The sequence below is a fragment of the Apiospora phragmitis genome (genome assembly GCF_038363925.1).
Source record: "Apiospora phragmitis strain CBS 135458 chromosome Unknown utg000014l:1.0-1827420.0:1.0-1829600.0, whole genome shotgun sequence".
Taxonomy (NCBI): Eukaryota; Fungi; Ascomycota; class Sordariomycetes; order Amphisphaeriales; family Apiosporaceae; genus Apiospora; species Apiospora phragmitis.
The window spans coordinates 122,496-146,400 of record NW_027117414.1 but is presented as its reverse complement, the minus strand read 5'-3'; the positions used below and the strand labels follow the sequence as shown (position 1 = coordinate 146,400).

Sequence of the window (23,905 nt, the reverse complement as noted above, 5' to 3'; positions counted from 1 at the left end):
ACGACTGGACGATTTAATCAAAGTTGATGATCTGGACCAGACGAAATCTATTGATACAACAGTCCGTCCCCCGCCCTCCATTTCTGTCCAAGCCCAGAAACCCACTACCCCCACATTGCCCCGGACCCCTCAGTCCAAGCAGCTTCTCCAATGCGGAGATGTGCAGACGCCAACTATCTGGGGTTTAGCGCCCTCTGTTTTCTTCCCCGGGGATATCTTCCTTCGGTTTCTTGTTTTCTGCATGTGCGGATAGCGACGTTGACGAGAGAATGAGGAGAGAGGAGAGAGAGAGAGAGAACTCCTCGAGAGAAGAGGGGATAGAGCAGGAGCTCAGCCCGGCCGATGAATTGCTCGTGCTGGCCATGGTAGGTAAATAAAGTAGGATAGGGCGATTCCAATCAGCAAACCAAGTTGAACCCGTTTCTTTTCCATCCCCAATTTTTATTCTTACCTACATGTATTCCAGGTACCCTGATCATAATAACATTTAGGTGCCGAGCTCAGAGCTAACTGCCTCAAGCTCACTCAAGCGCGCCTGTCGTCTGGCTGACTGTTCATGTTTGGATGGCAGCGAGGTGCCCTGTTCAGACTCAAAAAGTGTCTCCCATCCCCGCATTCTCTCCTCACGCACCATCCTTGGATTTAGCCAACCCCCGAATTCATTAGCATCCATAATAATACCTCTCCTATCACCACCGCCGCCGCTGTTCCTGCTGCTGTCTGCGTCGCAAGCCTCCAGCTCGTAATACTCCAGTTCGAGAGCCCACCCCTTTGCACACGCAGACACGATCAAACCACTTCTTGAAGCCCGTTCCCGGGAGGTGATCGCAGCGTCTTCTGCCTCGCCTCAGCCATTGACCACATCGTCTGTCGTGTGTAGTCGTTGCAGATCGATCAGATATTCGACATCCGCTGCGGCCTCCCCCACAATACCTCTCCACCTAACCTACATTTTACCTACCTACTCAAGCCCGTACTCGCCGTTCCAGCCCGCGGCGGAACCATCGTCCTTTAGGCGCCCATATCACATCCCGTATCTTGGTCCCTCTTTGTTTGCAGGCAGGCGTCTGGTCCTCTCGAGTCTGGTTCTAGATGCCGAGGCCCAACCTTAGATGATCTAAATTATTTGATTATTCTCTGTTGTTGCTATCCGTCGATGCATTCATCCAACAGCCTGCCACCCCGTAAGAGGCTTCCTTCTTTCGGTGCACCAACAACACACGTTTGTTGACCTGACCCAACTTCCAAAGTCTCGCCCCCCCCCTCCAACTTCCATTCCCCCCACTTCTTGTACTTGGGTAACTACCTGCCTACATACATACATACTACCGACTGCATTGCCTCGCTACCTATAAAATACAGACATCCTGATTCACGCGCTTGTTCTACTCTACCGACATGCAGTCAATTCAGTTGGTAGAGACGGCCGCCATTTCTGGTAATGCCGATGATATTGCGGAGGGCAGACAGCAGAAGCCCAAAACCCTGCCGTGCAAGTATTGCAGTAAGCGATTTAGGTAAGCCAAGCCAAGACAGAAAGCGAGTCCGATTCTCGTCTTCTTCCCTCCGTCTGCAATAAACTGTATACTGACTAACCTCTGGTCTGGGTCGACCTTAGGCGTGTGGAACACGTACAGAGACATGAGCGTACACACACGAAAGAGAAGCCCTTTGCATGTGGTTGGGCCCGTTGTGGGAAGACATTTGGACGCCGGTTAGTCTTGGTCTTTCTTTTTCATGCTTTCCCCGCGACTTCTTGGCCTTGTAGCTTGTTCATATCCCCAGGCACACCCTACCTTGATGAGTCTCTGCACCGCTAGACATACTTACCTAGTTATACTTCCCCTGCCAAGTCCCTACCATACAGCTTTCATGTACATACATACACACAGTCTGGGTCGCCACAGAAAACAGCCCGTGCGTCTGTCGAGATACATGCTTACATGGATATCAGAGATCTACTTGTCCGCCACGAGAAGCTCGTTCACCTAAACGAGGGCACAAATAAAGATGGCGCCCGGCCGCGGAAGCCCTCTATCGCCGGTGTTGTTGATCAACAGCAAATGCCGACCGAGAACCACATTGGTAATGACATGATGAACATACCTCGTGCTCATGTTCAACAGTACCGCTCGGAGTCTCTCGCTTCCGTATCTGTGCCTACACTCGCTCCAGACCCACGACAGCCAGGAAGAGCTGCAGCATGTAATCTTGATCTCTTATCTGACGCCGCAACCCAGATCGCTTCAGCAAATGAGGTCAACTCGATGCCACCAATGATAGGTGATATGGGGCAAACATCTAATGGCATCTCTCGGATAAAGCCATATGAGGAGGGCTTAGCGTATGGTGACCGGGGAAGAGAACCACAGGATGCGGCTGCTGCCGCCATCACTGTTGGGTTCCCTGGCCAAGGGGCGTCTTCGGCCTATGAGGACTACAACCTGTTTTTGGATGATTTCGCATCCTCTTCACATTTCTTACCTCAAGCGTTCGAGACGGATCAGAGCCCAAGCATGTGGCCCCGACACCCTACAGACTTGCAACGAGGGGCATCCAAACCGACTTCACAGTTCCCGTCGCGTTTCCCATCCTTACAACCCGATCTTCGAGATGTATCCGATACAGGTGGCAGAGGTCACGAGGACTCCATGAGAGCGCCTCCGTTGAGAGTATCTGCCATGGACCACACAGTGTTGAAAAGTCGCCTGGAGGAGTTTTCCTCAATACTTCCGAACGACTTCATTTTCCCTTCTCGGCATACTCTCACAAGGTTCCTCGAAGGATATGTTAGTGGTTTCCATGATCATCTCCCTATCCTCCATCTACCAACCATCAGTATGGTCGACCTATCGCCGGAACTACTTCTGGCAATACTGGCAGTCGGTGCGCAGTACAGGTTCGAGAACCATCGAGGTAATGCGCTATGGTATGCTGCAAAAGCTGTAGCCCTGGAACAGATTCGGCGAAGGCATAGCCATGAGGTTCATGGTTTGCTTCCTACTCCTGCCGCCTATAGCCCGCATTCCACGCGGCCATCACCAAGCCACGGTTTTCGGCATTCATTCAACTCAGTCCAGCAGGAGAGGTCCATGACACAGGAGACCCACAGAGAACCATAGTAAGAACTCTCCCCTCGGTTTTGGTTTCCAATATTCGCTTCGGTGGGCTGACTATAGCTGAACGTAGTTCCCCCCAACACTCCACAATCGCGTATGGAGACCATACAAGCACTTCTTTTGCTCTTCGCTGTTGGACTTTGGGGAGCAAAGGCTATCCTGCATGAGGCGTTGTCATTGCAGAGTCTATTGGCCTTGCTTGTTCGCGAAGAAGGCTTCATGGCGGAATCGACACAGACCGCTGACTGGGAAGCATGGATTCGAATTGAAGGGGCCAACCGAACCAAGCTGATTGTATACTGCTTCTTCAACCTGTGCAGCATTGCGTATAATATGCCGCCTTTGCTGCTCACATCCGAGCTGAATATCCTTCTTCCGCACTCCTCAAAACTATGGCGAGCCGAATCAGCCTGGCAGTGGCAGGAGGCGCGCCATGCATTCTCCACTATGGACATTTCTCTCCAAGATGCATTTTCTCGCCTATTTAGCCGTCCTCCCCAAGGTCCTGCGCTCTATATGTCAGCCCTCGGGAACTACGGGTTGATCCATGCTGTGTTACAACACATCTTCCTCCTGAAGCAAACTTGCTTTTCTTCTGCGCCTTCTTTTGAGGCGCCTCGCGGGTTGCGGCCAGATGATGTTGAAGAAGTTGCTCAAGCATTGCGGATGTGGCAAATGAGTTTCGAGCAGCACCAGTCGCGCGCTGCGGAGATGAACCCGCAAAACGGCAACGATCCCTCCGCAGGAGGCCCTCTCGCATACAACCCAACCGCGCTCTGGCGTTTGGCCTCCATCCGTCTGTATACTGACTTGAGTCCTAGTAGGACTCTGGAGACACGGGAGGCTGGTCAAATCGCTGCCGCGTTTCTTGATGCGCCTTACCTCAACCGGAGTGTACGGCTCAACAGAGCAGTTCTCCAGGCGATTCACGCTTTGTCCATGCTGGTCAAGCTTGGAGTTAACTACGTAGCCAGGAGAAAGTCCACCGAATGGAGCATACAGCACTCTTGTGAGTAATAGTAGGCCTTCGTCGATCACTCATGCTGACATTTCCTAGTCTGTAACCTAGAATGTGCTATATTGCTGTCGAAGTGGCTAATGACGCTTGCCTCGATTGGACCAAGCGACCCTCCTGCTTCACCAGAGGAACGGAACCTCTTGGAGATGCTACGGCGGATGTTGGATGAGACCGAGTTCGCCGTACCTATCGATCCTTCCCTATCAGGAAGTGCATCTGGCCATCCGCCACACGTTGATTATACGGCAAGCGACAGCACAAAACTGAGGCAACTTGCCGCAGCGGTTACCAGGCTCTGGGCCGAGACTTTCAAGGGGAATCACATGCTTGATATTGTGAAGGTCATTGGTAACGGATTGGAAGGCTATGCTGATCTTCTAGAGAAGCCGCGTGATAGAACACCGTTGGGAAGATTGCCTCCTAATGGCGGCTTGGGATGAGGATTCTCACGTCATTGCCCATTTTGGCACAGGACTCACTATTTCGTTCTTGCATCCACATTGTCCCAGGATGGACAAAAGATGGCTGGGGAAAGCAAGACCAGTGACATAATCCTGAAAATAATATACGGCGGGTTCTTGATGTCAGATTTGGTTTCGGGTCCTAGTATACCGACCGGTATGCACTACGACTTTCCGGGTCCAAGGTCGACTGACCTTCGACTACGATCAATACCGGAGCAAAGCTCATAGCGTCAAGGGAGGGGCTATAAGACGCCTTCATAGGGTGCTGGCGCTATTATGGAGGTCACCAGCTGCGTCGACGAAGCGCATAGCTATGGACACAACGGTCATCTCGGAGAAGAGCGCGACCGATATTACGACCATTTGAAACGTGATTATCTCGCCACCAAAAGGGGGTATTCAAATTCATATACAAATATTTGTACACCCCAATTCCTAAGATGCCTACCACGTAAGATAGCACAAAGTCCCTAGTCTTGGCTCTTCCCAAATGATACTATGAATTTAGGGGAAATGCTCACCGAGTCAATTAAACGTACAAGTGTATCGTCATAATCGAGATTGCGATGACAAGAAAACAGGTTGCAACAACCATACATATCTCATCTCTCATTCGTCACCACCTTCCGCATTGTTCTCATCAGTATCGGAATCCGAGTCATCCCCAGGGTCCGGCATAACGACTCGATTCAAAAAGGTGACCTATACAATACCTAGGTTAGCTGCCATGCATTCCGGATATATACTGAACCTTGTCGCTCTTGCTACATACGTAATCAACCATGGGCTCAATAAGGGCCATGATCTTGTCTTGGGCAGCAGACGACGTGAAGTCTGAGTCTTTAATCTTGGTTCCGACGGTGAAGTTGCGCAACTTCAGAAGTTCGATATCTCGGTGGTCTGGATGGAAACCCTGTTTCTCGAAGATCAGCACACTCCAAAGCGCCGAGGGCTAGCTTAGCTAGCAAGGAAGGAAACGCAGGGGCTTGCTGGATGTCCTTTGCGTCCTTGCTCACTTACCTGGGGTTTCGTCTTCAGGGCGTTTTCTTGATTGGCAGCCGTGAAGGCGGCGATGATGGACTTGTCGTCGCCGTCCTTGGCCTTGGGCAAGAACGTACGGCGGAAGTGCGGGTTGGAGAGGACGCGGCGGATCCGGTGCGGCCGCTCATCGATGCTGGCGCGTAGCTTGGCAATGGCGTCCTTATCAGGGTGCCACAGCCCGCCGCCCACAAAACAGTGGCCCCCGGGCTCGCAGTGCACGTAGTAGCAAGCATAGGGGCCTTTGCGGCCGGTTCGCGACCTGTTGTGGCGTGTCTGAATCAGCCTGGTACGCTTTGGCTTGATAGGTTCAAGGCGATTAAGGGGGAGGGGGTTTGAATGCTTACCATGCGGCAGAGTAGTGAGGCTACAGGTTAGAAGAGCGACAAATTGTTTAGTAAAACATCCCACACACTGCGAAGCAAGGGGGAGGAAGAAGTCACCTTGTAAGGCGTCGGATCCTTGGAAAACCGGATATCTCGGTATATCCTGAAGACAACGTCCTTAAGGGGAAGTTCTGGTATCGTCTCGTCGGCCTCAGTGATCTTCTCGGTGAGCGTCTCGACGAACGAGTCCCAGTCCTTTAACGACCTGCGGAACTCAGGGTCTCGGGCTGCCAGGAGCACACACACACGTCGTCAGCCACAAATATGACCAAACATACGGATAGACACAAATCATTGGGTCGCTCCTTCGAAATGTACTGGTATGGGTATTACTTACCTCTTAGCCAAGATCTCTTATTGTTGGCCTTGAGATCCTTGAGAAAGGCCAATGTATTCGGGTGGATCCGGGTGTCTTCGTACTCGACGCCACCCGTATCCCGTAATTGTGGCAATGGTTCAAAGGTTACCCTATTTCCCTCATCGAACTCCTCCTCATCAGAATCCTCGCCGTTCCCGGCAGTAGCAGCAGCAGCCTTGGCCGGGCCCTTGGGAGTGGCTTTGGGCGTTGCGGCTTTGGAAGGCCTGCCCCTTTTCCTGGGCGGGGCCGCATCCGATTCATCTTCCTCCTTCGTCTTCTTGGAAGCCTTGGGATTTTTGCCCGGCGGGCGCCCTCGACCCCGTTTTATCGGCAGAGAGGGTTTATCCTCGTCAGACTTATCGCCCTCATCGTCTTCTTCCTCCTCGCCATTCTCCCTAGGAGAATCGGCTCCCTCTTTATAAGGGGCTTCGTCAGATTTATCATCATTGTCATGGCCCAGTTCCGATCGGGCGCGTTTCTTGGTGTTCTTGGCCGGTTTGCGCGCCGCACCCACGTCATCGGACTCATCTACGTCATCCTCAAAGTAGTTGCTCTTCTTGCCGGTGGAGCTAACCCGGGCTGAGCGCCGGCGACTCGTAGCAGCCTGAGGGGTTGAGTGGCCAATTTCTCGCTTTTTAGGCGGCATATTGTCCAAATAGAAACAAAGCTGCCTTCAAGTGTGCAAAAAGTGTAAGAGTGTATGTGTGTGTGTGATGTGTCGCAGCGACTGACTAGCTGACGTCAATGCATAAAGTGATAGTCCAGGCAACGCGGCAGCAGATCGCGACGTTAGTGGGCTAAAGGCGCCAAGTCACGTGACAGGCCGTGCCGTCCCTGCAGATGAGATGAGATGAGAGGTACCTAGAATAATGGGCCTAACTCGCAGGGTTGAGACCGGGTTGCTTATTAGGCAGCCACACCCATGTTCAAGGGTTGTTGAAGGCTAGATTAGTATATAAAGCAGCATGCCACCATCCAAGATGCCCAGAAATCAAGTGTTTCAGGCATTGGCTCTTCTTGTATAAATTGGCTTATTTACTGGTCTGCTGCAGGAGCCACCATCGTTATCACCATGTCCGCTGGCAGTCCTTGGAGTCTGCAGACTGTTACACACTGTAGCTGCTGTTCATGTCGAACCCGCGCCAAGCTCGTTCTTGATACGGAGAACCTCCTGCAATGGTGTCCTTTACCAGCCCGGCCGCAACCCGGTACCGTCCGCAAGACCGACTCAGCAACAAAGCAAAGAGGGAAACAGAAGCAGGCGGTTAAGCCGAAGCCAAGCACTCCTACGGCAACCAGAAGTAACATCACTCCTCAGGGGCTACTTGGTATCCTACCCCCGGAACTCCTCAAGCAGATCCTTGATGAGCTTTTCCTAGAAGCGCTCTTCATATCCACGGGCTGCGCCATCCAATTCTTTTCAGGCCGGCGCGCCAACAAGCCCATCCAGATCGTGCAGCAGATGATTCCTCCTCCGCGACGCAACGGAGGCGGCAATGACGCCCGCACCACGACCACACCCGGCGCCGAGTGCCTAGGTCTTGCCCAAACAAGCCGATACTGGAGAAACTACATCTACAGCAGGCTCTACGGGCAGAACGCCTTCGTCTTCAACATGGGCATCAGCACGCTCGACGTGGTCCTCGGCTCCCGCGACTGGCGGACGTGGGATTCGTGGGCGCGGGCGCTGTCGCCCCTGCCCAACGACGAGATGCCAGGCCCGTTAGGTCCGCTGACGGGCCGCGCCGCCAAGTGGCTGCGCGACGTGACGCTGGTGATCGCGTGCCCGACGTCGCACGGTACGCGCGAGGTGGCGCGGCTCGAGGCTGAGGTGCGCCGGGCCGTCGAGCTGCTGCGCGAGTGCGAGCGCCTTGACTCGCTGCAGCTGTGCCTGCAGACCTGCGTGCGCGTCGACCAGCGCTACGATACCCTCAGGGTCAACCTACTTGATGCCAACCTGGTGGAGGAAGAAGCGGAAGAAGAGAACGAGAGCAGAAGCGGCAGGCGGCGCATGAAGGTCGAGATCCGCGACCCCGTTGTGCAGGAGCTGACCCGCATAAACAAGCTGCAGAGGGCCTTCGAGCCGCTGCTCGAACTCGAGGGTGTGGCCCGGAAGGTCGTCATTCATGGTCTGATGACGAGGGAGTTCTACAACGAGCTTTTTCGGGCTCTGTCTGTCGAAGGCGGTAGCGGTCTCGGCCCTGAGAAACTGTTCTCAGCGCAGGGGGAGAGAATCGCAACTGGGAGTAATACTCTGCTCCATAGCCATATCCCGCGTCCATAGTCGCCATATTTCTCGAAAATCATTGGACACTTTTGGAAATTATTATAATAAGCCGTTACCATTGTTCCTGCTTATGGCGCCGTAGCGTGCGTTGACGAGCTCGGCGGCAGATCCTCGTCCCTAGTCCCCCATTCGCTTTCCTTGGGGCCCAGCGTCAGTTCGAGCAGCCCACCATGATAGAAGAAGTCATGCGTGATCCAGTTCTTCGTGTAACTCTTCCCGTTGAGCCTGGCTTTCTGGATGTAGATGGCCTCGTACGACGGATCAAATCCAATGTTCCGAATGGTAGCCCGCTTTCCCGAGGGCGTTTGGAGATTAACCTCGCGGAAAAGCGGTGGCGTGAGCAGGTAGACGTCCTGTCCTGCGACTGGGAAGAATCCCATGAAAGCGAAAGTGGTAAAGGCACCCATGGCGCAGTCATCGTTGCCAGGGATACCGTTGATGCTGCTGTTGAACTGCCCTGGGATGTATTGGTGTAGCCAATACGAGCTGAGACCAGGCCTACCGCCGTAGTGGAACTGATATGTTGGTAGAAAAGCTAAAAGGCGCATTGCGTGTCAGTGGGATTCTCGAAAAGCCAGGTGAGATCATTTCTTGCGCGGATGGTATTGGGACCTACACTGCTCGTTACCCATATAAATGATGCCGGAGGAGTGGAAATAGCTCAGCCTGTCGACGAAGGAATCCTTCCCACCAAGCCTGACGATGAGCGAAGCCATGTCCTGCGGCACATAGAAGGTGTACAGCCAGGGCTGCCCTCGTAGGTATCGTACACGGTATCGAAGTAGCACTTATGCATTTCGTAGACGGGACTGCACAGGCGCATGTTCTGGTACTTGAACGCCCCATTACGGGACCTCGGCTGCATGAAGCCCTTGAAGTCGCTCCCGACGACGCCCCGGCCCCCGTCCGTGTACTGGTCCTCGGCGTCCGGGTCGAACACGTTTTCCCAGTTCTTGCTGCGCTCGAGGTACTTGCGCTCGTCGTCTTCCTTGCCGAGCCCCCGCGCCATCAGCGCGATTGTGAAGTCCTCGTAGGCGTACTCGACGGTCCTCGACACCGTGCGGGTCTCAGGGCCCGTGCCATTCTTGTCATCGTCGTCGTCGGGTATGAAGCCGTAGGTTTTCCAAGCCTCGAGGTTTCCCCTTCCTACACTCGTCCAGTCTTCCAGCTCGATCTCGGCGTCGGAGACGACGGCCTCGTATGCCAAGTTCCAGTCGATGCCATCATGCAGCTTCTTCAAGAAAGCGTCGGCCAGGACCACGTCGCCGTTGGAACCTCCCTGGGTATACCCCGGCGCAAAGCTCATTCTGCAATCTGGGAGTTTCCCTTCATGCTTGTATATATCGATCAGGGCTCGCACCATGCGTGTCTGTTCCTTGGGATCCACAAGGGTGAGCAGAGGATGTTGAGCTCTGAATGAGTCCCAGATACAATAAAAGGAGTCACTAAGAAGAAGTTAAACATGCCGACAAGCCAGACAGGGAGGGAAAAGGGGTAGTAGAAGACACAGAGTCTATGGCTAATTTGACTTACAAATACGGCTCGCTTGAGTTCCACAACGGGTTTTCGCCTGTATAGTCTTGGGGTGATAATAGAGCTCGGTAGAAGCCGGACCAGAAGGTTGTCAAAAGATTGTCGTTCACCCCGACCTGGTCGATTTTGATAACAGACAACTTCTCGCTCCAGGCTCTCTCGCTGGCTTTGACGACTGAGTCGAAGTCGAAGTCCGGTATCTCCTTCTCGGCATTCTGGCAAGCTTGTGTTACTGACATGAAAGACAGCCCAACCCTTGCCAGGAATTGGCTGCCCAAGGAGCGATCGAATTGCACAAAGCCGCCAGCAGAGCCCGCGGGCATTGGAGTCCCGCTAGCACTTCCTCTGCCCATCACCTTGACTTTTTCGTCCGCTTTGGTATTGACGAAGGTACCAGTTTTGCGAATCCCTGCCCCTCTGAAGTCGGCACAAAAATAGGCAGAATACTGCCCGCGCCCAAACGAGGGACTGAATTTCCCGCTGCCGGTCATGCGCCCAGTCTGCGGATCTACTTTGATCTCACCGCCGTGGCGAGTCCGTCCTAGGTCAGTCAAATCCATTAATAGCACCGGGCTGTTGGGCACTACTATGCTGTTCGATGATAGTATATCCCCTTGGTCGGGAAGATTGAATCTGAATATGGTAGTGTGCATAGCAGCGGTCATTTCGTATACTACTGAGTTGTTCAGCGCTATAGAAAAGTACCCCGGACGAGCAACTGTCGAGTTCTCGATCCTCTCCGTAGCTCGTGTAGCCACTGGGTAGTTGCACTCCAGGTAGTTGTCGTCAGGGCAGCCTGGGTGGACAAAGAGCGGAAAATTGCCTAATGACGGTGACTGCTGGGAGTTAGTCTATAGACCACTTGCAGAAGGCTCGGGGTAGACTTACACCACCAGTCCCTAGAAACAAAATTAGTACACACAGATAGTATATACAGTATTTGTAGTTGCATAGTTTGCTTACCCGAATCGTGCAAATGCGAAAAGCCCGTAACTTTGGAAGAATCCGACACGAATCCCGCAGCGATCTCACCCCAATTATCAACATCGGCAACAGCCTTCGCCATACCTGAGAAGTCCGTCAATATCCCTGCTGCTTGTCTAAGTATTTGTTGAGCTTTAGGTTCTTACCGTATGGCAGGGTTGCCCCTGGAAAGACATGACCTACTGAAATATTAGTAATCACATATGGCTCGATACAGCACGTTGTCGGCTGCTTTGATTCCTCGCTTCTTCATGACTGACCTCCATTGACGGTTCCAATAAGCGGATCGACATATCTCAGCGTGCCGCCGACGTCGCCAGATAGAGTAGAAGCTCCTAGTCCGAATCCTCCGGCTGTCATGACGGAGTTCAGCAATCGACGAGGCGGATTGAAGCTCTCGATGGGGAGAAGTGCCCATATGAAGAAGGCGAAAAGAGCAATGACGAGGACACGCCTCCTCCGGGGGAGGCCGCTCATCAGAAAGGGAGCCATGGTCGTCGTTTGTGCAACAGAAAGGTCAACCGCCCAACGTGACACACAGCTAGCGAGAATTGTGCTCAGGTTCTATAGGTGAAGCCTTTGCGGATTGGCGATGTGACACATTGGTCGTCCCGAAGGGTATCTGTATACCTCGATATATCACCAACAGCAGCAAGCAACTGACGCGCCTAAGAGCCCGCCAAGTGCAAAGTCAGCTACCAAGTCCGTCGCTTAGAAGTATCCAAAATAAGCCATTCTCTCGATGCAAAAGAGGAAGAAGGAAGGTGCAGAAGCGCAGCGAGTAAGCCAGAAGTATGTATTGGAAGTATCACGAGGTATATCTATCTAGAACTGGTCGCCACCTCGGGCCTTTCCAACACCCATGAAAGAATTGCAAGATCCATGTGGTGTGGCCATTTTCCCTTGCCAAGGCCGCGGCGATCCTGCCGGGGAGTGGATGGTAGCATTGCATTGCCAAAGAGTGAGACCTCTGATCCACCTAAACGCCCTAAACACCCAGGTTGCGACAGGTAATCTGGGGCCATCGAAACACTGATACGAAACACGGTAGTGCTGGAAACAGCTCCGACCACTAGAACGGCTCAACGGCTGCGACAGGTGGTGGATTCACCAACTAACTACATGTACCTACAGTACTAATAAAATTCCATGTCGATGGATGGTCGCATACATAATTGTGTTTGGCAGAACGGAAGGGTAAAGGGCCAAGTCCTCGAAGGAGCCGAATGGGGCTTGATCTTCCGTCTGGGTACAGAGAAAGGAGGGACAAGATAGAAAAGAAACATGCTGCCATTTGCCTGTGCGTCAGTCTCCCTCATATGTATTGGCTGCCGCGGGTAAAAAGGCAGCTAGGAATGCCCGGTATTGCAACTATTGAACATTGACGTTACGTAACTGATCCTACACGTAGGTATATATATATACCTGGATTGGTAGCCGTACACTGCTCGAAGCTAACGACATCTGTGTCGGCTTACTTATCATTCGCTACTACTGGAAGCTCGATTTGAGCAGCTCTGGCTTCCTGTCCTTCAGTTTCAACAACAGCTCCCCAAACATGCCGTTGGCCCACGAGAACCATGGGCGGGTGTAATCATGCGCATCGAACGTGTTGATGGATTCGTGGATAAGCCCCAGGCCATCGGTAGACGACACTAGCGTGCGCAGGCCCTGCACAATCTCCTCGTCGTCGTCCGAGCTGAGAAGTGCTACGATGACCGACATTGGCCACGCCTTGCCGGGTCCTTGGTGTGGTCCACCAACACTGTTGTCCCCCTCGGGTGGTTAGACGAGACACTCGAGACTTCTTTCTCTCTTCAGAAGGTTCCATAAGGCAGAGTGAAACTTACCCACTGATGACGGGTCCGTGCATGAAGTAAGGGTCCGACTTGCTCAGGGCAAATCGCCGCGTGTTTTGGTAGGTGGTGTCGCTCGCGTTGATATAATCGATGATGGGGGCGCTCAGCAGGCTCGGCACGTTGGCATCGTCCATCATGTTCACCGAGCCGAAGCCGTCCACCTCGAACGCGTAGACGTCTCCAAAGTCGACGAGGCTGGTCTTGCCGTGCTTCTCTATCCCGGCACGTACGCTGGCCGCCAAGTCGCTCATCTGTTTGGACAAAGCGCCATCCAGCTTGGCCATGATGTCCGCACAGCGTCCGAGGTAGCTCGAGAACATCATGTTCGCCGGAATGAACAGCTGGTAGATGGTCGAGTCGTCCGAAGGCCGGAACGCGCTCCGCACGAGGCCGGTTCCGCCTTGGACGGGCGAGCCGGCCCCGTCGTTCATCAGCGTTTCGGAAGCGCGCGTCGTGGTGCGCTGGAATTGGTAGGGTGAAGCGTTGACGCGCCCGTCATCGGCATACGTCCCCACGCGGAGCCCCTCGGTAACGTTGACAAGGGTCCGTATGGCGTCCACCCATTGGTACTTGCCGAAAAAGTTCAGATCCTGTGTCTTCTCGAAGTAGTCGCTCGATAACTGGAGGAAGGCCGACAGGCTGTCCAGCTCGTATTTGCATTCGAAGACGAAAGCGGCATCGTATGGCGGCACCACTTGATCCGTCTTTGCAGCACCGTTGTCTTCAGGGGCTAGTCCGGATTCCACCGGAGCTTGGAAGGCATTGCAATACGGACTTGTCAGAATGTATCGCGACTGCAAATTGATGGCTCCTCGGTATAGAGAAGCTAAGGACTCCGTGGAGCTGTTGGTTTTGAGTAGTGACTTGTAGCTGCGTAGTTGATTCGCGCTATCACGCAACCACATGGCGGTGATGTCGCCCGTCACGATAAATGTGAGCTGCCAGCTGTCAGTTTTGGGGGGATTGCAAGCGTCTCCCGCCAATGGCACACTTCGTCATACCTCCTCGTCTGGGTTCCCGCGTGCGAATCCCTTCCAAGAGACGGTCGTATCAAGCGTGTTGGGAAACGTGTTCTCGAAGAGTCGGAAGAGGTCCGGATCCGTGACTGTTGACCTCATATCTTCAATGGTCTGCTCGACCTCCGAAAGGTTATAAGTCCTGCATGCCGGCGTCGGCCTCATATATGATAGTGCATACGTACCGGATGACGCAGGATCATGCTTCTGAGTCGAGTAATTCACGTACTCCGGGCATTGCGCCAGCGCTCCGCGTAGAACCCCGGCAGCAAAAGCGGTCAATAGCAAAGACCGTAACATTGCGGTGGGCAATAGAGGCGAGTATGCGAGCTTAGTTTTTCCAGTGTATGGAAAGAGCCGCAACTATTCGGTCCACCTCGTCCGATCTACAGAATGAATATATGGTAACAAGTCCAGCAGGAGATGACACGATGCGATGCGATGGATTATCTAGCTAATCACATGGGGGTCCGATCACGCCAGGATGTTCAAGCTGCAGATGCGACACTGCAGGCACATGCTGTACCACGCATCTCCTCCAGGCCACATGGGCGGAGCTGGCAGCGAATGATGTCCGATCAAGACAGGTAGGAGCGGGTGGTTTCTAAGACATTCGGGGGCCTTTATTTGTATACTAGTCAGGCACTGCATATAACCCGACGGGAAGGTGGGAGCAAGATTTGCGGGGAAGCTCCGAATGTAGAAGCTCGATCATGGCCTTGAGGTCACATTCGCGGTCCTCGTGGTCACACCCGCAGTGCGGAACGTTATCTGGGCGGTGATAGGACGACTGGCATATTCTATATGTAGTAATGCATGCCTCCTAATCATTCCACGAGAATCCAGTAAAATGCGTTAGCCTAGGCGGGGAGGTCTTAGTCGGTTGGTGCCATGAAACCGCTTGCAAGCATACCTTTACGTCAAGAGGATATGTAAGCAACACTCGGTCCCTGGGACTTTTCATGTTGAACATATCTCTTGGCTCAGCCGCGACTATAACCCGATGCTATATTATACTAACAGTATATGTATACTTGATCCTAGTAGGAACCCACAAGTAGATGCTCGCTGACTACCCCAGTAATTTCCCGCGAGGATTCTATCACTTATTCTGCGGCTCTGCCCGATATCTCCGCATGGCTCAACTAGCCCAGGAGAACTGTTCTTCCTGCAAAGAACAGTTTGGGCAAATACTGGCCTGCTTACAGGCCCAAGAGGGTTTTGCAGTTTTGCAAGCATAGATAGATACCTACCTAGGCAACGGGTGATTGTGGTCGAGATTCGAGACGCAGGCTGGGTCTAGCATGTGCCTTGCAGCTAGCAATCTATGGGGGCAGATTCTTATTACTATCTTACTTTCCAACCAGTACATAAATATGTGTGGAATCTAAATCAATTTTCTTTCTCAAGTTTCACATACATTGAGAATGGTCTGGTTTTGGGCAACCTTAAAAAGATAAAGATTCAGTTGGCTTGCTGGGCGAGTGTGCCAGAGCTGGGGAAGCAACAAGGGATGGTCGAGCCGTTCCACTGATGGTCCCACGAATCGTTGCGGGGTTCTAATCCCCTTGTAACCCATGCATGTTGCACGGTGATGAGAGAGGTATGGCGCAGCCTGGGGACAGATCCATTGAATGCAACATGAACGCAGAACAAACCGACGATAAGATGACTTGACTGACTCCGATGCAAGACATAGATATTCTTTTATGTCAATACTTTATGTGGGAATAGTCACTGCAATTATTCGATGGACATTTGATGCATCGAATTGACAAAGGCATTGTGCCGTAAAGTCAACTTCCATCTCAACTAGGGGTACCCTCCTTTGTTGTACTAGCAGCAGTAGCTGCCAATTAGTTATTGTGTCTACCTACCTCCTACGTAAGTAGGTAGAGATACATCAATGTTTAATCCGATCTTTGTTTACTACCTTTGAAGATACACCACCTAAATATTTACCTGGTAGGTTAGGTAGGTTAGTAGAAAATCGAAAAAGAGTCAGTAGAAAAACCCTCGGATGTCATCATCATCATCTCACGCAATCCCGATAATTGTCCATTGTCCAAGTGATGGGACAAGCCAGACACCCAGCACGCCAGATACCGTGCACTAATCGGTTATCTCTTATCGCCCCAATGCCTTGCCTCGCTTTACTGGGTTAAGTTTAGTGTCAGCGGGAAAGTCAGGTAAACGGTCCACTACCGTCCCTGCGATGACGGAGTACCCGGTCGGGTATCACGAGACGACACACTGTGACTTTCTGAGCTGGGGGAACATTCTTCATGCGCCCGTCGCTCGTCCATCTCCAAGCCAGAAATTCATCGCCCATCTGTATTGCTATCTGTGGTCACCGACGGCTTCTATCTCCCCGACACACCGGCTGTGCCATTCGTCTTCCATGAACCATCGGCATCTTCGTTCTTAACCTTAGGCACGTCGATTTCCAACATGACCCCGTCTGCCTAGTTCCAGGTCACTCGCCTGCAATCGCCTGCAACCGCCCGCATCGTCCAGTAGCTCGCAGCAGAGCCGCCTCCTTGGTCAACAACAACACCACTACCGTCGAGTCTGCCTACTGCCTACTGCCTACTGCCTACTGCCTACTGCCTACCGCCCTTTTTGGATGACACCCCCCGCAGCATGCGTCGCTGCTGATTCGTTTTGCCAAACCCTTCCATCCGCCCACATTCTACCTTAGACTCGAGGTTACCACGAACAATGGATGCTAAAGTCGCCGGGTATCGAATCAAGCCCGCCTTCGCCCACAACTAGATCTCCTTTCGACAGAGCACTTGGTCTGCCCTATATCAATACGGCAAGACCACTTTGTCTGTGACCGAGTCAACTGCCTTCGGCGCAGAGCACTCGACCCCCAAACCCCAGCAAACCTGCCATCTCCACGCTTTCGCGGAGGAACGGCGCTTCGGGTTGCCTCCGCCCATCCGCCCAGTAGTTACACAAGATGCATCAAATACCACGACAACCGCCCCGGTCCGACTCGCCGGCAGCGTCCCCCTCCAAACCTCCCGCAAGAACAAACACCCCAAGAGATGGTCACGCACGCACGATATCTGACGTATCAGACCAGGCTTCAACATTACCACCGGGGAGCAGTGATGAAAGAAACCAGGATGCCGGTCCGAGTAAGGAGTCGATGAAAAAGCTAGATCAGATAGTTCAGGTGAGCAAGCCCATGGCGGTATAACCATAGTAGGCCTCGCTGACAGAGCCGCCCGCAGAACTGCTTCATGAAGGCCGGCGCCCTCGTCTTGCAAAATCGCCTGAGGCTTACCCCGGTCACGCTGCAGACTGGCGAAAAGAGGATGAGTCGATGGGTAAGTCTTCTGGTGCTTCTTCTATTTCCAAGCCGAAACTGATTGCTGGCCCAAGTTCCAAACGGACACCGATGACTTTGAAGAATTCCGTGACGAGTTTCGAATATATAAACAATGCAGTGGCTTCGACAACCGGCCACCGCCCCTATTCATAGAGATATATCTCGACACCTCGCGCTTAAAAAACGGACAGAGTTTGGTGATTGTAGACGAGGACGGCAAGCGCCACGATATCGCCGAAGCTATGAACTCCTGGGACTCTGGCGGAAGTAGTCCAGGCCGCCAAGACAAACATACAAACACTCGTATCATATTGGAAAGATGGCGTGCTGAGCTGAAAGGCTCAACGCCTAATCTGCCTGGCGACTTCGGCCCTTTATTAGCCACTATCTACAAGAAGGCCATATTATTATTCCGTTCAATTTTCACGACTGTGGGGGTCTACCCAGCCTCGAAGCTGGCCAGAGGCACGAAAATAAAGGGGTCACACCCCGCTCTTCAGCTGAGAGCGCGGGTATCAACTAATGAGACCGCTTCATCAGGGTTCGATCCCTTAAGATCTCCCCTGACTGAGCGACCCAGTGGGGATATCACGACCGACTACATGTTTGGTAGTCTCGACTTGCCCGTGGGCCGCTTCTATGTTTCGGCGTCATACAGGAACAACTGCAACTTCCAGGTGGCGGAGACCGAATCGCTACTCAGCTCACGCATCTCCCTCGCTATCTCGGATGATCTGTTCAAGCCATCTTTCCCACATCGAGGGGTCAGCCGCCGCGACTACTCTACAGAGATTGGCTCGTTGCCCTCTCATAGGCATGCTTTGGATGTTACAGATAATCAACAAAGATACGGAAGTCTCTCGACTTTTCACGGGGAAGGCCCCCTAGGCACCAGCCCTATATCGGCCCTAAGATCAATCAAGGCGCCTGGTTCTGACACGACATCTCCATCTGGCTCCAGGCCAGCGAGTGTGGAAGTTCCCGCCCATTCGCTGCCCATTCGACCATCGATTACGGGCTCCGCTGCAGCCGCACGAAGACCAAGTGTATCTTTCCAGCCGTTCAAGCATGGCTCATTGTCAGGCTCGCCGGTACCACGGCTACATGATCATGACACTTCAGCCTCGCCGCAGTCTATAGGCCGAGGATCGCTTGCAGGTAATCCTCTAACACAGCCAAGAAACCGGTCATCCCTCACAGCTGGGATGCCTGCCTCCTTACGAGGAGGGCCCCAACCCGCGACCGAGACGCCACCGGTCGCAAGCTCACCGCGCCCCTCGGCTGCAAACAGGTTTAGCAGTAGCTTCAGCCATCGTCGCAACCGAGCCTCGTATGGCGGTGCAAGTCGGGGCGGCGATGACGACCAGATTAGTAGCGGGAAGCAATCTGCGTCCTCATCGTTAGCTCAACCAGGCTCCGGCCTATTGAACGAGGCAGGCGGCGGCGGTAGCTCGGGGTCGTTTCAGACAGATGACGACAACATTCAGGAGTTTCTGAAGATGATTGATAGCAAGAAGACGCTGCAGAGCTTTGAGCCTTCGAAGAAGGGGGAGACCTCGACTAAGAGGACCAACGCGCAGCTATCGCGGTTTCATCTCATGCGCGAGTCAAATAACGCTTTGACCGAGTCCATGAACTCGTCGGTGCAGCTCCAACGGTCTTCCAGCTCTTCTAGTAGACAACTTGCCAATGTCCCTGGTATGTCGGCTTCATCGTCTCCCGGAAAGCCGCTTTCTCCCCATACGCCGCACACCCCGGCGGTTCCATCACGTCTGAGCGAGGGCTTCAGTGCTGATCACGGCATACCTACCAGAGAAGCTTTGCGTGGTCAGAATGAAGGGGCGGGACTGGCTTCGAGGATCCCAGCAAGTGTCCCGAGTACGATAGAGGAGACTAGAGGAGCCATTGATATACCCTTGTCACCACGGGCGTATCCTCATGTTCGACGACCAAGCTCTGTTGCACAACAGAATCGGGCCCTTGTCGACGAAGAGGAAGCTGAAGCCGCCCACCGAAGCACCAGTTTGGGCGCAGTTGACGGAGAAGCACCAAGCATTAGTGCTTTGCTTAGCCAACAGACAGCTACCAACGACGGGGCAGCTGAGTCCCCCATCCTCGAGCTGCCTACGGATGTTGCGACGGCGGAATCGTCGGACATGCTCCCGAGAGGGTCTTCTTCGATTGAACGCGAGAGCAGGCCTCCGGCTGGGCTTTTCGCTGGTTTGTCGAGCTCGCCGCAGAGAGGGCGGTTTAGTTTCGGGACCGGCCGGGGCCACAGTACGCCTCAGTCTGGGAACAGTAGCCTCACTGGACCGAGCAACCGATATGGCCGAGGCTATGCACGCGGCGGGGCGTCGGGCATGGGAGCAACAGGGGCTAACACGGAGGAAACAGAAGAAGAGCCATTGCTGTTCGACATGTCAGAATTAGGACAAAATCTGAACAGACGCAGCCTTGAAGAGGCTCGTGGCGGTGCCAGCTTGGGATCTAACGATCGAGGCGGGTATGAGTCGTCGCGCGGTCGACGTTGGTAGAGACGACGCGATAAGGTGTCTGGCGAAACCTTTGTCTTGGAGGATAGCTGCCTCATATCATAGGATGAAAGGGACTGGACACGACGGTGTTTGGACAGTGTCTTCCAGGAGATGAAGACATCTGAGACTTGTCGCTGAGTTGAAGGTAGAATTATGGAGCTAGACACGGATTGGCAGCTTCGACTTGGGTCGAGGCCGGACATTGTGTCAGAACAGTTGCCTTTTTTTCTTCTTCTTCTTTCTTTCTTTCTATATTGGCCTCATAATCAAACCTTGGCCGGCGTACAGATAGAGGCCCAGGGGTGGCGAGACTGCATTTCGCTTCAGTGGCAGGGAATTTGGACAGCCATTGAAGCCAGTCTCAGGCTCCAATGCGCTTGATGGAAGAGGCTTCGGCTGTAAATACCCCTCGACATAGCTTGGGAGCAGGATACGAGTTCTACGGGGTTATATAGACATGTAGACTAATGGACGCGAGGGATACTCCGCACACCACACGAGAAACGATTAGAAAGCAAGATTCGATAGAGTCGATGAGTCGATCTCTTCTGGCCGAGACTGCTAAACCATGACAGCACCGCCAAGGCAGGGCAGTACAGAAATGTTTGCCCTCTGGGGAGCATACGTCTCTCCTTGCGCGTTCGCATGCTTAGAGTAGCTTGCAGGTATGGGGTAAACAACGCCGCTTTTGATTGGGAAGCCGTGGAACACACGTTTAGTAAGGCAACATATACCTTGGATATATGCTTTTCTATGGTCACTATTATGTTACTGATTGGGATGGATGCGAATGCCCAGCAAGCATCATCATCACTACATGTACGTAATGTTCTATTTCCGTATGAGGTGTGGACCAGCCCTGCTATAGCATTTCTTCCTCTGGGGCTGCTAGCTCTAGCGGCGCTGGAGAAACCACATGAACACAGCCCACGGGCGCTGTGACTTTCCGAGTTAGGCTACAGCCAGCTCGACCACAGCCATCCTTAGGTTATCTTAGTAAGTACCTGTACCTAACATGCTAGGTTAGGTAGCCAACTTCAAATCATTTCGAGAACTCTCTTTTGCAACCGAACAACCTCAGCTCCAACATCATTATTGTTCTCATATTGCCGTGACCGAAATCGACCCGAGATCGCAACATCCCATAGATCCTGTCCATCGACTTGTCTACAGTAATCATCAGAGACGGCTCTTCCCATACCAGCCCATCAGGCCCGGCAAACCGCCAACATGTTCCGAGCAGCAGCTCCATCGCCGTATGACGAGGCTATTGGTACGTCATCATCGCCCCTCCAGTCTGCCACCCTAATTGCAGTCGCTCCAAAGAGACAACACCGCGACAGTACCATGCGCAACACTCTAGCTAATCACAGCGTCGTCGAATAGCAAAGGCGACCGACGAGAACCTGACTTCCGAAGACTGGGGCGCCATTATCGAAGTATGCGACAAGGTCTCGAGCGACCCCAACGGTCCTAAGGAGGCCGTCCAGAGTATCATAAAGCGCCTCGCCCACCGCAATGCCAATGTCCAGCTGTACACCCTGGAGTTGGGCAATGCCCTATCCCAGAACTGCGGCAAGGAGATGCACCGCGAACTAGCATCGCGCGCCTTTACCGATGCCCTGTTGAAGCTTGCCAACGATCGCAATACACACCAGCAGGTCAAGGCCAAGATCCTCGAGAGGATGAAGGACTGGAGTGACATGTTCAGTAAGGACGCCGACTTGGGCATCATGTACGACGCCTATTTCCGCCTGAAGCAGAACAACCCAACATTGCAGCCGCCATCGGCGCCCCAGAAGAACAGATTGACCGATGTGGACCGCCAGAAGGAGGAGGAGGAGTTGCAAATGGCGTTGCAGCTCTCGCTACAGGAAGAGGAGCGCAAGAAGAAGGTGCCCGAGAGCAGTTCTGCCGGCCCCGGGCCCAGTTCTGCTGGTGCCGCCGCCGCGACTTCAGGGGGTCCCTCTGGCGCCCCGCAAGACCAATCTCAACCGGTACCTTCACATCCTACTGGTACCACTGCTGCCACTGTATCTCGCGTACGAGCCCTGTACGATTTTGTACCGAGCGAACCGGGGGAGCTGGAGTTCAAGAAAGGCGACGTTATTGCGGTGCTCGAGTCTGTCTTCAAGGACTGGTGGCGTGGTTCGCTGAAGGGCAACACGGGCATTTTCCCCTTGAACTACGTGGAAAAGCTCACCGATCCAACCCCCGATGAGCTGCACCGTGAGGCCCAAATGGAGGCCGAGGTCTTCGCCGAAATCAAGAACGTCGAGAAGCTGCTCACCCTGTTGAGCACTTCCAACACTGCGCCTCGCGAGGAGGACAACGAGGAGATTTCTGTAAGCTTCTGCCTCGAGGATCATAGGCGGAGCATGCCCACTAACCGTCATCTAGAAACTCTATCATCAAACGCTTGCTATCCGGCCCAAGTTGATCAAGTTGATTGAGAAGTATTCGCAGAAGAAGGACGATTTCACCCAACTCAATGAAAAGTTTATCAAAGCACGGAGAGATTATGAAGCTCTATTGGAATCTTCCATGTCACACCCACCCGGGCCTACTTATCATCAGTATTCACACCGTCCCTCCATCCCAGGCCAAGGGTATCCAGGTGGCGGCCCCGGTTATGCGCCCCAAGGGACTACGGCACCGGCGCAACAAGACCCTCAACGGTATTACACGCCGGGTCCTCAAGGTGAATAAACATAATAAAATAATTCTCTCGTGCGCACTGTGTTGACATGTTCCAGAACAGCCCCCTTTCCAGACTTCATCGCCGGCTCCTAACTTCCAACGGCCCACGCCAGGTCCTGCTCCATTCTATTTGCAGGGAGCCGAGGTCCCTTCGCAGGGCGGGCCACTCCCAAGTCAGCAGCAGCAACAGCAGCAGCAATACCCTCAGGGTGGTCCCCAAGGGAATCAGCAGCAATACCCACCCAGAGACCAACAGCCTTCGCGCGTAGCTGCTGGCAAACAGCCAGCAAATATCAGCACCTCGTCTCCCCCGCCCCAACCCTATTCGGGATACTCTTCGCAACCTCCGGCGCAAGGCGGCCAACGCCCCCAAAGCACATACGGCAATCCCCAAGAGCTTGCAACTTCAGTCTATGACTCCCCTGTTGCACCCCATCGCCAGGGCTCAGGCGACCCCTACTCAGCCTCGGTCTATTCGACGGAAGACCCTTATGCCAGCAGCAGTCCAACCGCGCCATCTGCGCCTCCACCGCTGGCACCTGGTGGCCCTCTTCAAGGCGTGCCTACGCCTCTGGCTGTTGGTGGTGGGCCTTCGGCTCCCTCGGCACCTTCGCAGCCGCAGTATTCCGCATACAACCCCCACCAACAGCAGCAACCGGCCTTCGATGCTCCCTCAGCGCCTTCTGCTCCGTCCGCCCCGACTAACGCTCCGCCACCCGTGCCGACGGGCGCTGCCCCTCCGATCCCCGCCCCCCTCGCTATTGGTCGGCCACCCAATGCTGATGCTAGGCAAGGTCTGCCCAGCCAAATGAGTCCCCCTCCAGGGCAGGTACAGTACAAGGCCTACGCGCCTCCTGGATCCAACAATGAACCCAGTGCTCCACAGGACTTTTACAGACAGAGCGCTTATTAGGCAGGGATGGTGACGGAGGACTATGATCTCATCGCAGCAAGCACGTTCACTGAGTGACGGTATATACCCCAGCAACGATTCATGGGCTTTTACGTGGTGGCAATCGCTGTCCACACGATATTTGCAAGCGTCGATTCATCAGGCCGTGTGTATTGGTAAACAAATCCTAGTATCACGATATTGTCTTGAAGTCCCCAGGTCTTTTCCAGTGTGTACTTGTCCCGAAGCTCGCTGTCTTGAGGTAAAGGAATATGTAGTCAAGATACCGTAGACAACGATAGGTCCAGTAGTAATGCAGGAAGCTGTCTCCAGAAACTGAGAATCATCATCACGCTCCATCAAGAACGCATCCCGGA

The 23,905-nt window shown here is 53.5% G+C and overlaps 7 protein-coding genes across 7 annotated transcripts; 3 read left to right on the top strand and 4 right to left on the bottom strand.

Moving 5' to 3' along the window:
- Nucleotides 1-1,398: 1,398 nt before the first annotated feature.
- Nucleotides 1,399-4,577, top strand: PG994_014673 (C2H2 transcription factor; the record flags this gene model as incomplete). The annotated part of the gene is made up of 4 exons (XM_066866082.1): nucleotides 1,399-1,517; nucleotides 1,955-2,991; nucleotides 3,190-4,128; nucleotides 4,177-4,577. The coding sequence occupies 4 exons, from the start codon at nucleotides 1,399-1,401 to the stop codon at nucleotides 4,575-4,577; spliced, it is 2,496 nt and encodes an 831-aa protein (XP_066707758.1).
- A 633-nt stretch (nucleotides 4,578-5,210) lies between these two features.
- On the bottom strand, nucleotides 5,211-7,029 carry PG994_014672 (uncharacterized protein; the record flags this gene model as incomplete). The annotated part of the gene is made up of 6 exons (XM_066866081.1): nucleotides 5,211-5,303; nucleotides 5,374-5,553; nucleotides 5,622-5,901; nucleotides 5,987-6,006; nucleotides 6,083-6,252; nucleotides 6,363-7,029. 6 exons carry the CDS (start codon nucleotides 7,027-7,029, stop codon nucleotides 5,211-5,213), a joined length of 1,410 nt encoding a protein of 469 aa, XP_066707757.1.
- Nucleotides 7,030-8,005: 976 nt separating this feature from the next.
- PG994_014671 (uncharacterized protein) lies at nucleotides 8,006-8,665 on the bottom strand (the record flags this gene model as incomplete). The annotated part of the gene is made up of 3 exons (XM_066866080.1): nucleotides 8,006-8,282; nucleotides 8,330-8,584; nucleotides 8,637-8,665. 3 exons carry the CDS (start codon nucleotides 8,663-8,665, stop codon nucleotides 8,006-8,008), a joined length of 561 nt encoding a protein of 186 aa, XP_066707756.1.
- Nucleotides 8,666-8,738: 73 nt separating this feature from the next.
- On the bottom strand, nucleotides 8,739-11,679 carry PG994_014670 (secreted glycosidase; the record flags this gene model as incomplete). The annotated part of the gene is made up of 8 exons (XM_066866079.1): nucleotides 8,739-9,205; nucleotides 9,287-9,419; nucleotides 9,443-10,082; nucleotides 10,204-11,039; nucleotides 11,092-11,102; nucleotides 11,167-11,271; nucleotides 11,334-11,366; nucleotides 11,448-11,679. 8 exons carry the CDS (start codon nucleotides 11,677-11,679, stop codon nucleotides 8,739-8,741), a joined length of 2,457 nt encoding a protein of 818 aa, XP_066707755.1.
- Nucleotides 11,680-12,678: 999 nt separating this feature from the next.
- PG994_014669 (uncharacterized protein) lies at nucleotides 12,679-14,362 on the bottom strand (the record flags this gene model as incomplete). Its single annotated transcript, XM_066866078.1, has 3 exons — nucleotides 12,679-12,952; nucleotides 13,038-13,984; nucleotides 14,048-14,362. The coding sequence occupies 3 exons, from the start codon at nucleotides 14,360-14,362 to the stop codon at nucleotides 12,679-12,681; spliced, it is 1,536 nt and encodes a 511-aa protein (XP_066707754.1).
- Nucleotides 14,363-17,027: 2,665 nt separating this feature from the next.
- PG994_014668 (autophagy protein ATG13) lies at nucleotides 17,028-19,936 on the top strand (the record flags this gene model as incomplete). Its single annotated transcript, XM_066866077.1, has 3 exons — nucleotides 17,028-17,246; nucleotides 17,293-17,400; nucleotides 17,456-19,936. 3 exons carry the CDS (start codon nucleotides 17,028-17,030, stop codon nucleotides 19,934-19,936), a joined length of 2,808 nt encoding a protein of 935 aa, XP_066707753.1.
- Nucleotides 19,937-21,166: 1,230 nt separating this feature from the next.
- PG994_014667 (VHS domain-containing protein) lies at nucleotides 21,167-23,549 on the top strand (the record flags this gene model as incomplete). The annotated part of the gene is made up of 4 exons (XM_066866076.1): nucleotides 21,167-21,209; nucleotides 21,323-22,281; nucleotides 22,337-22,637; nucleotides 22,693-23,549. 4 exons carry the CDS (start codon nucleotides 21,167-21,169, stop codon nucleotides 23,547-23,549), a joined length of 2,160 nt encoding a protein of 719 aa, XP_066707752.1.
- Nucleotides 23,550-23,905: the final 356 nt, after the last annotated feature.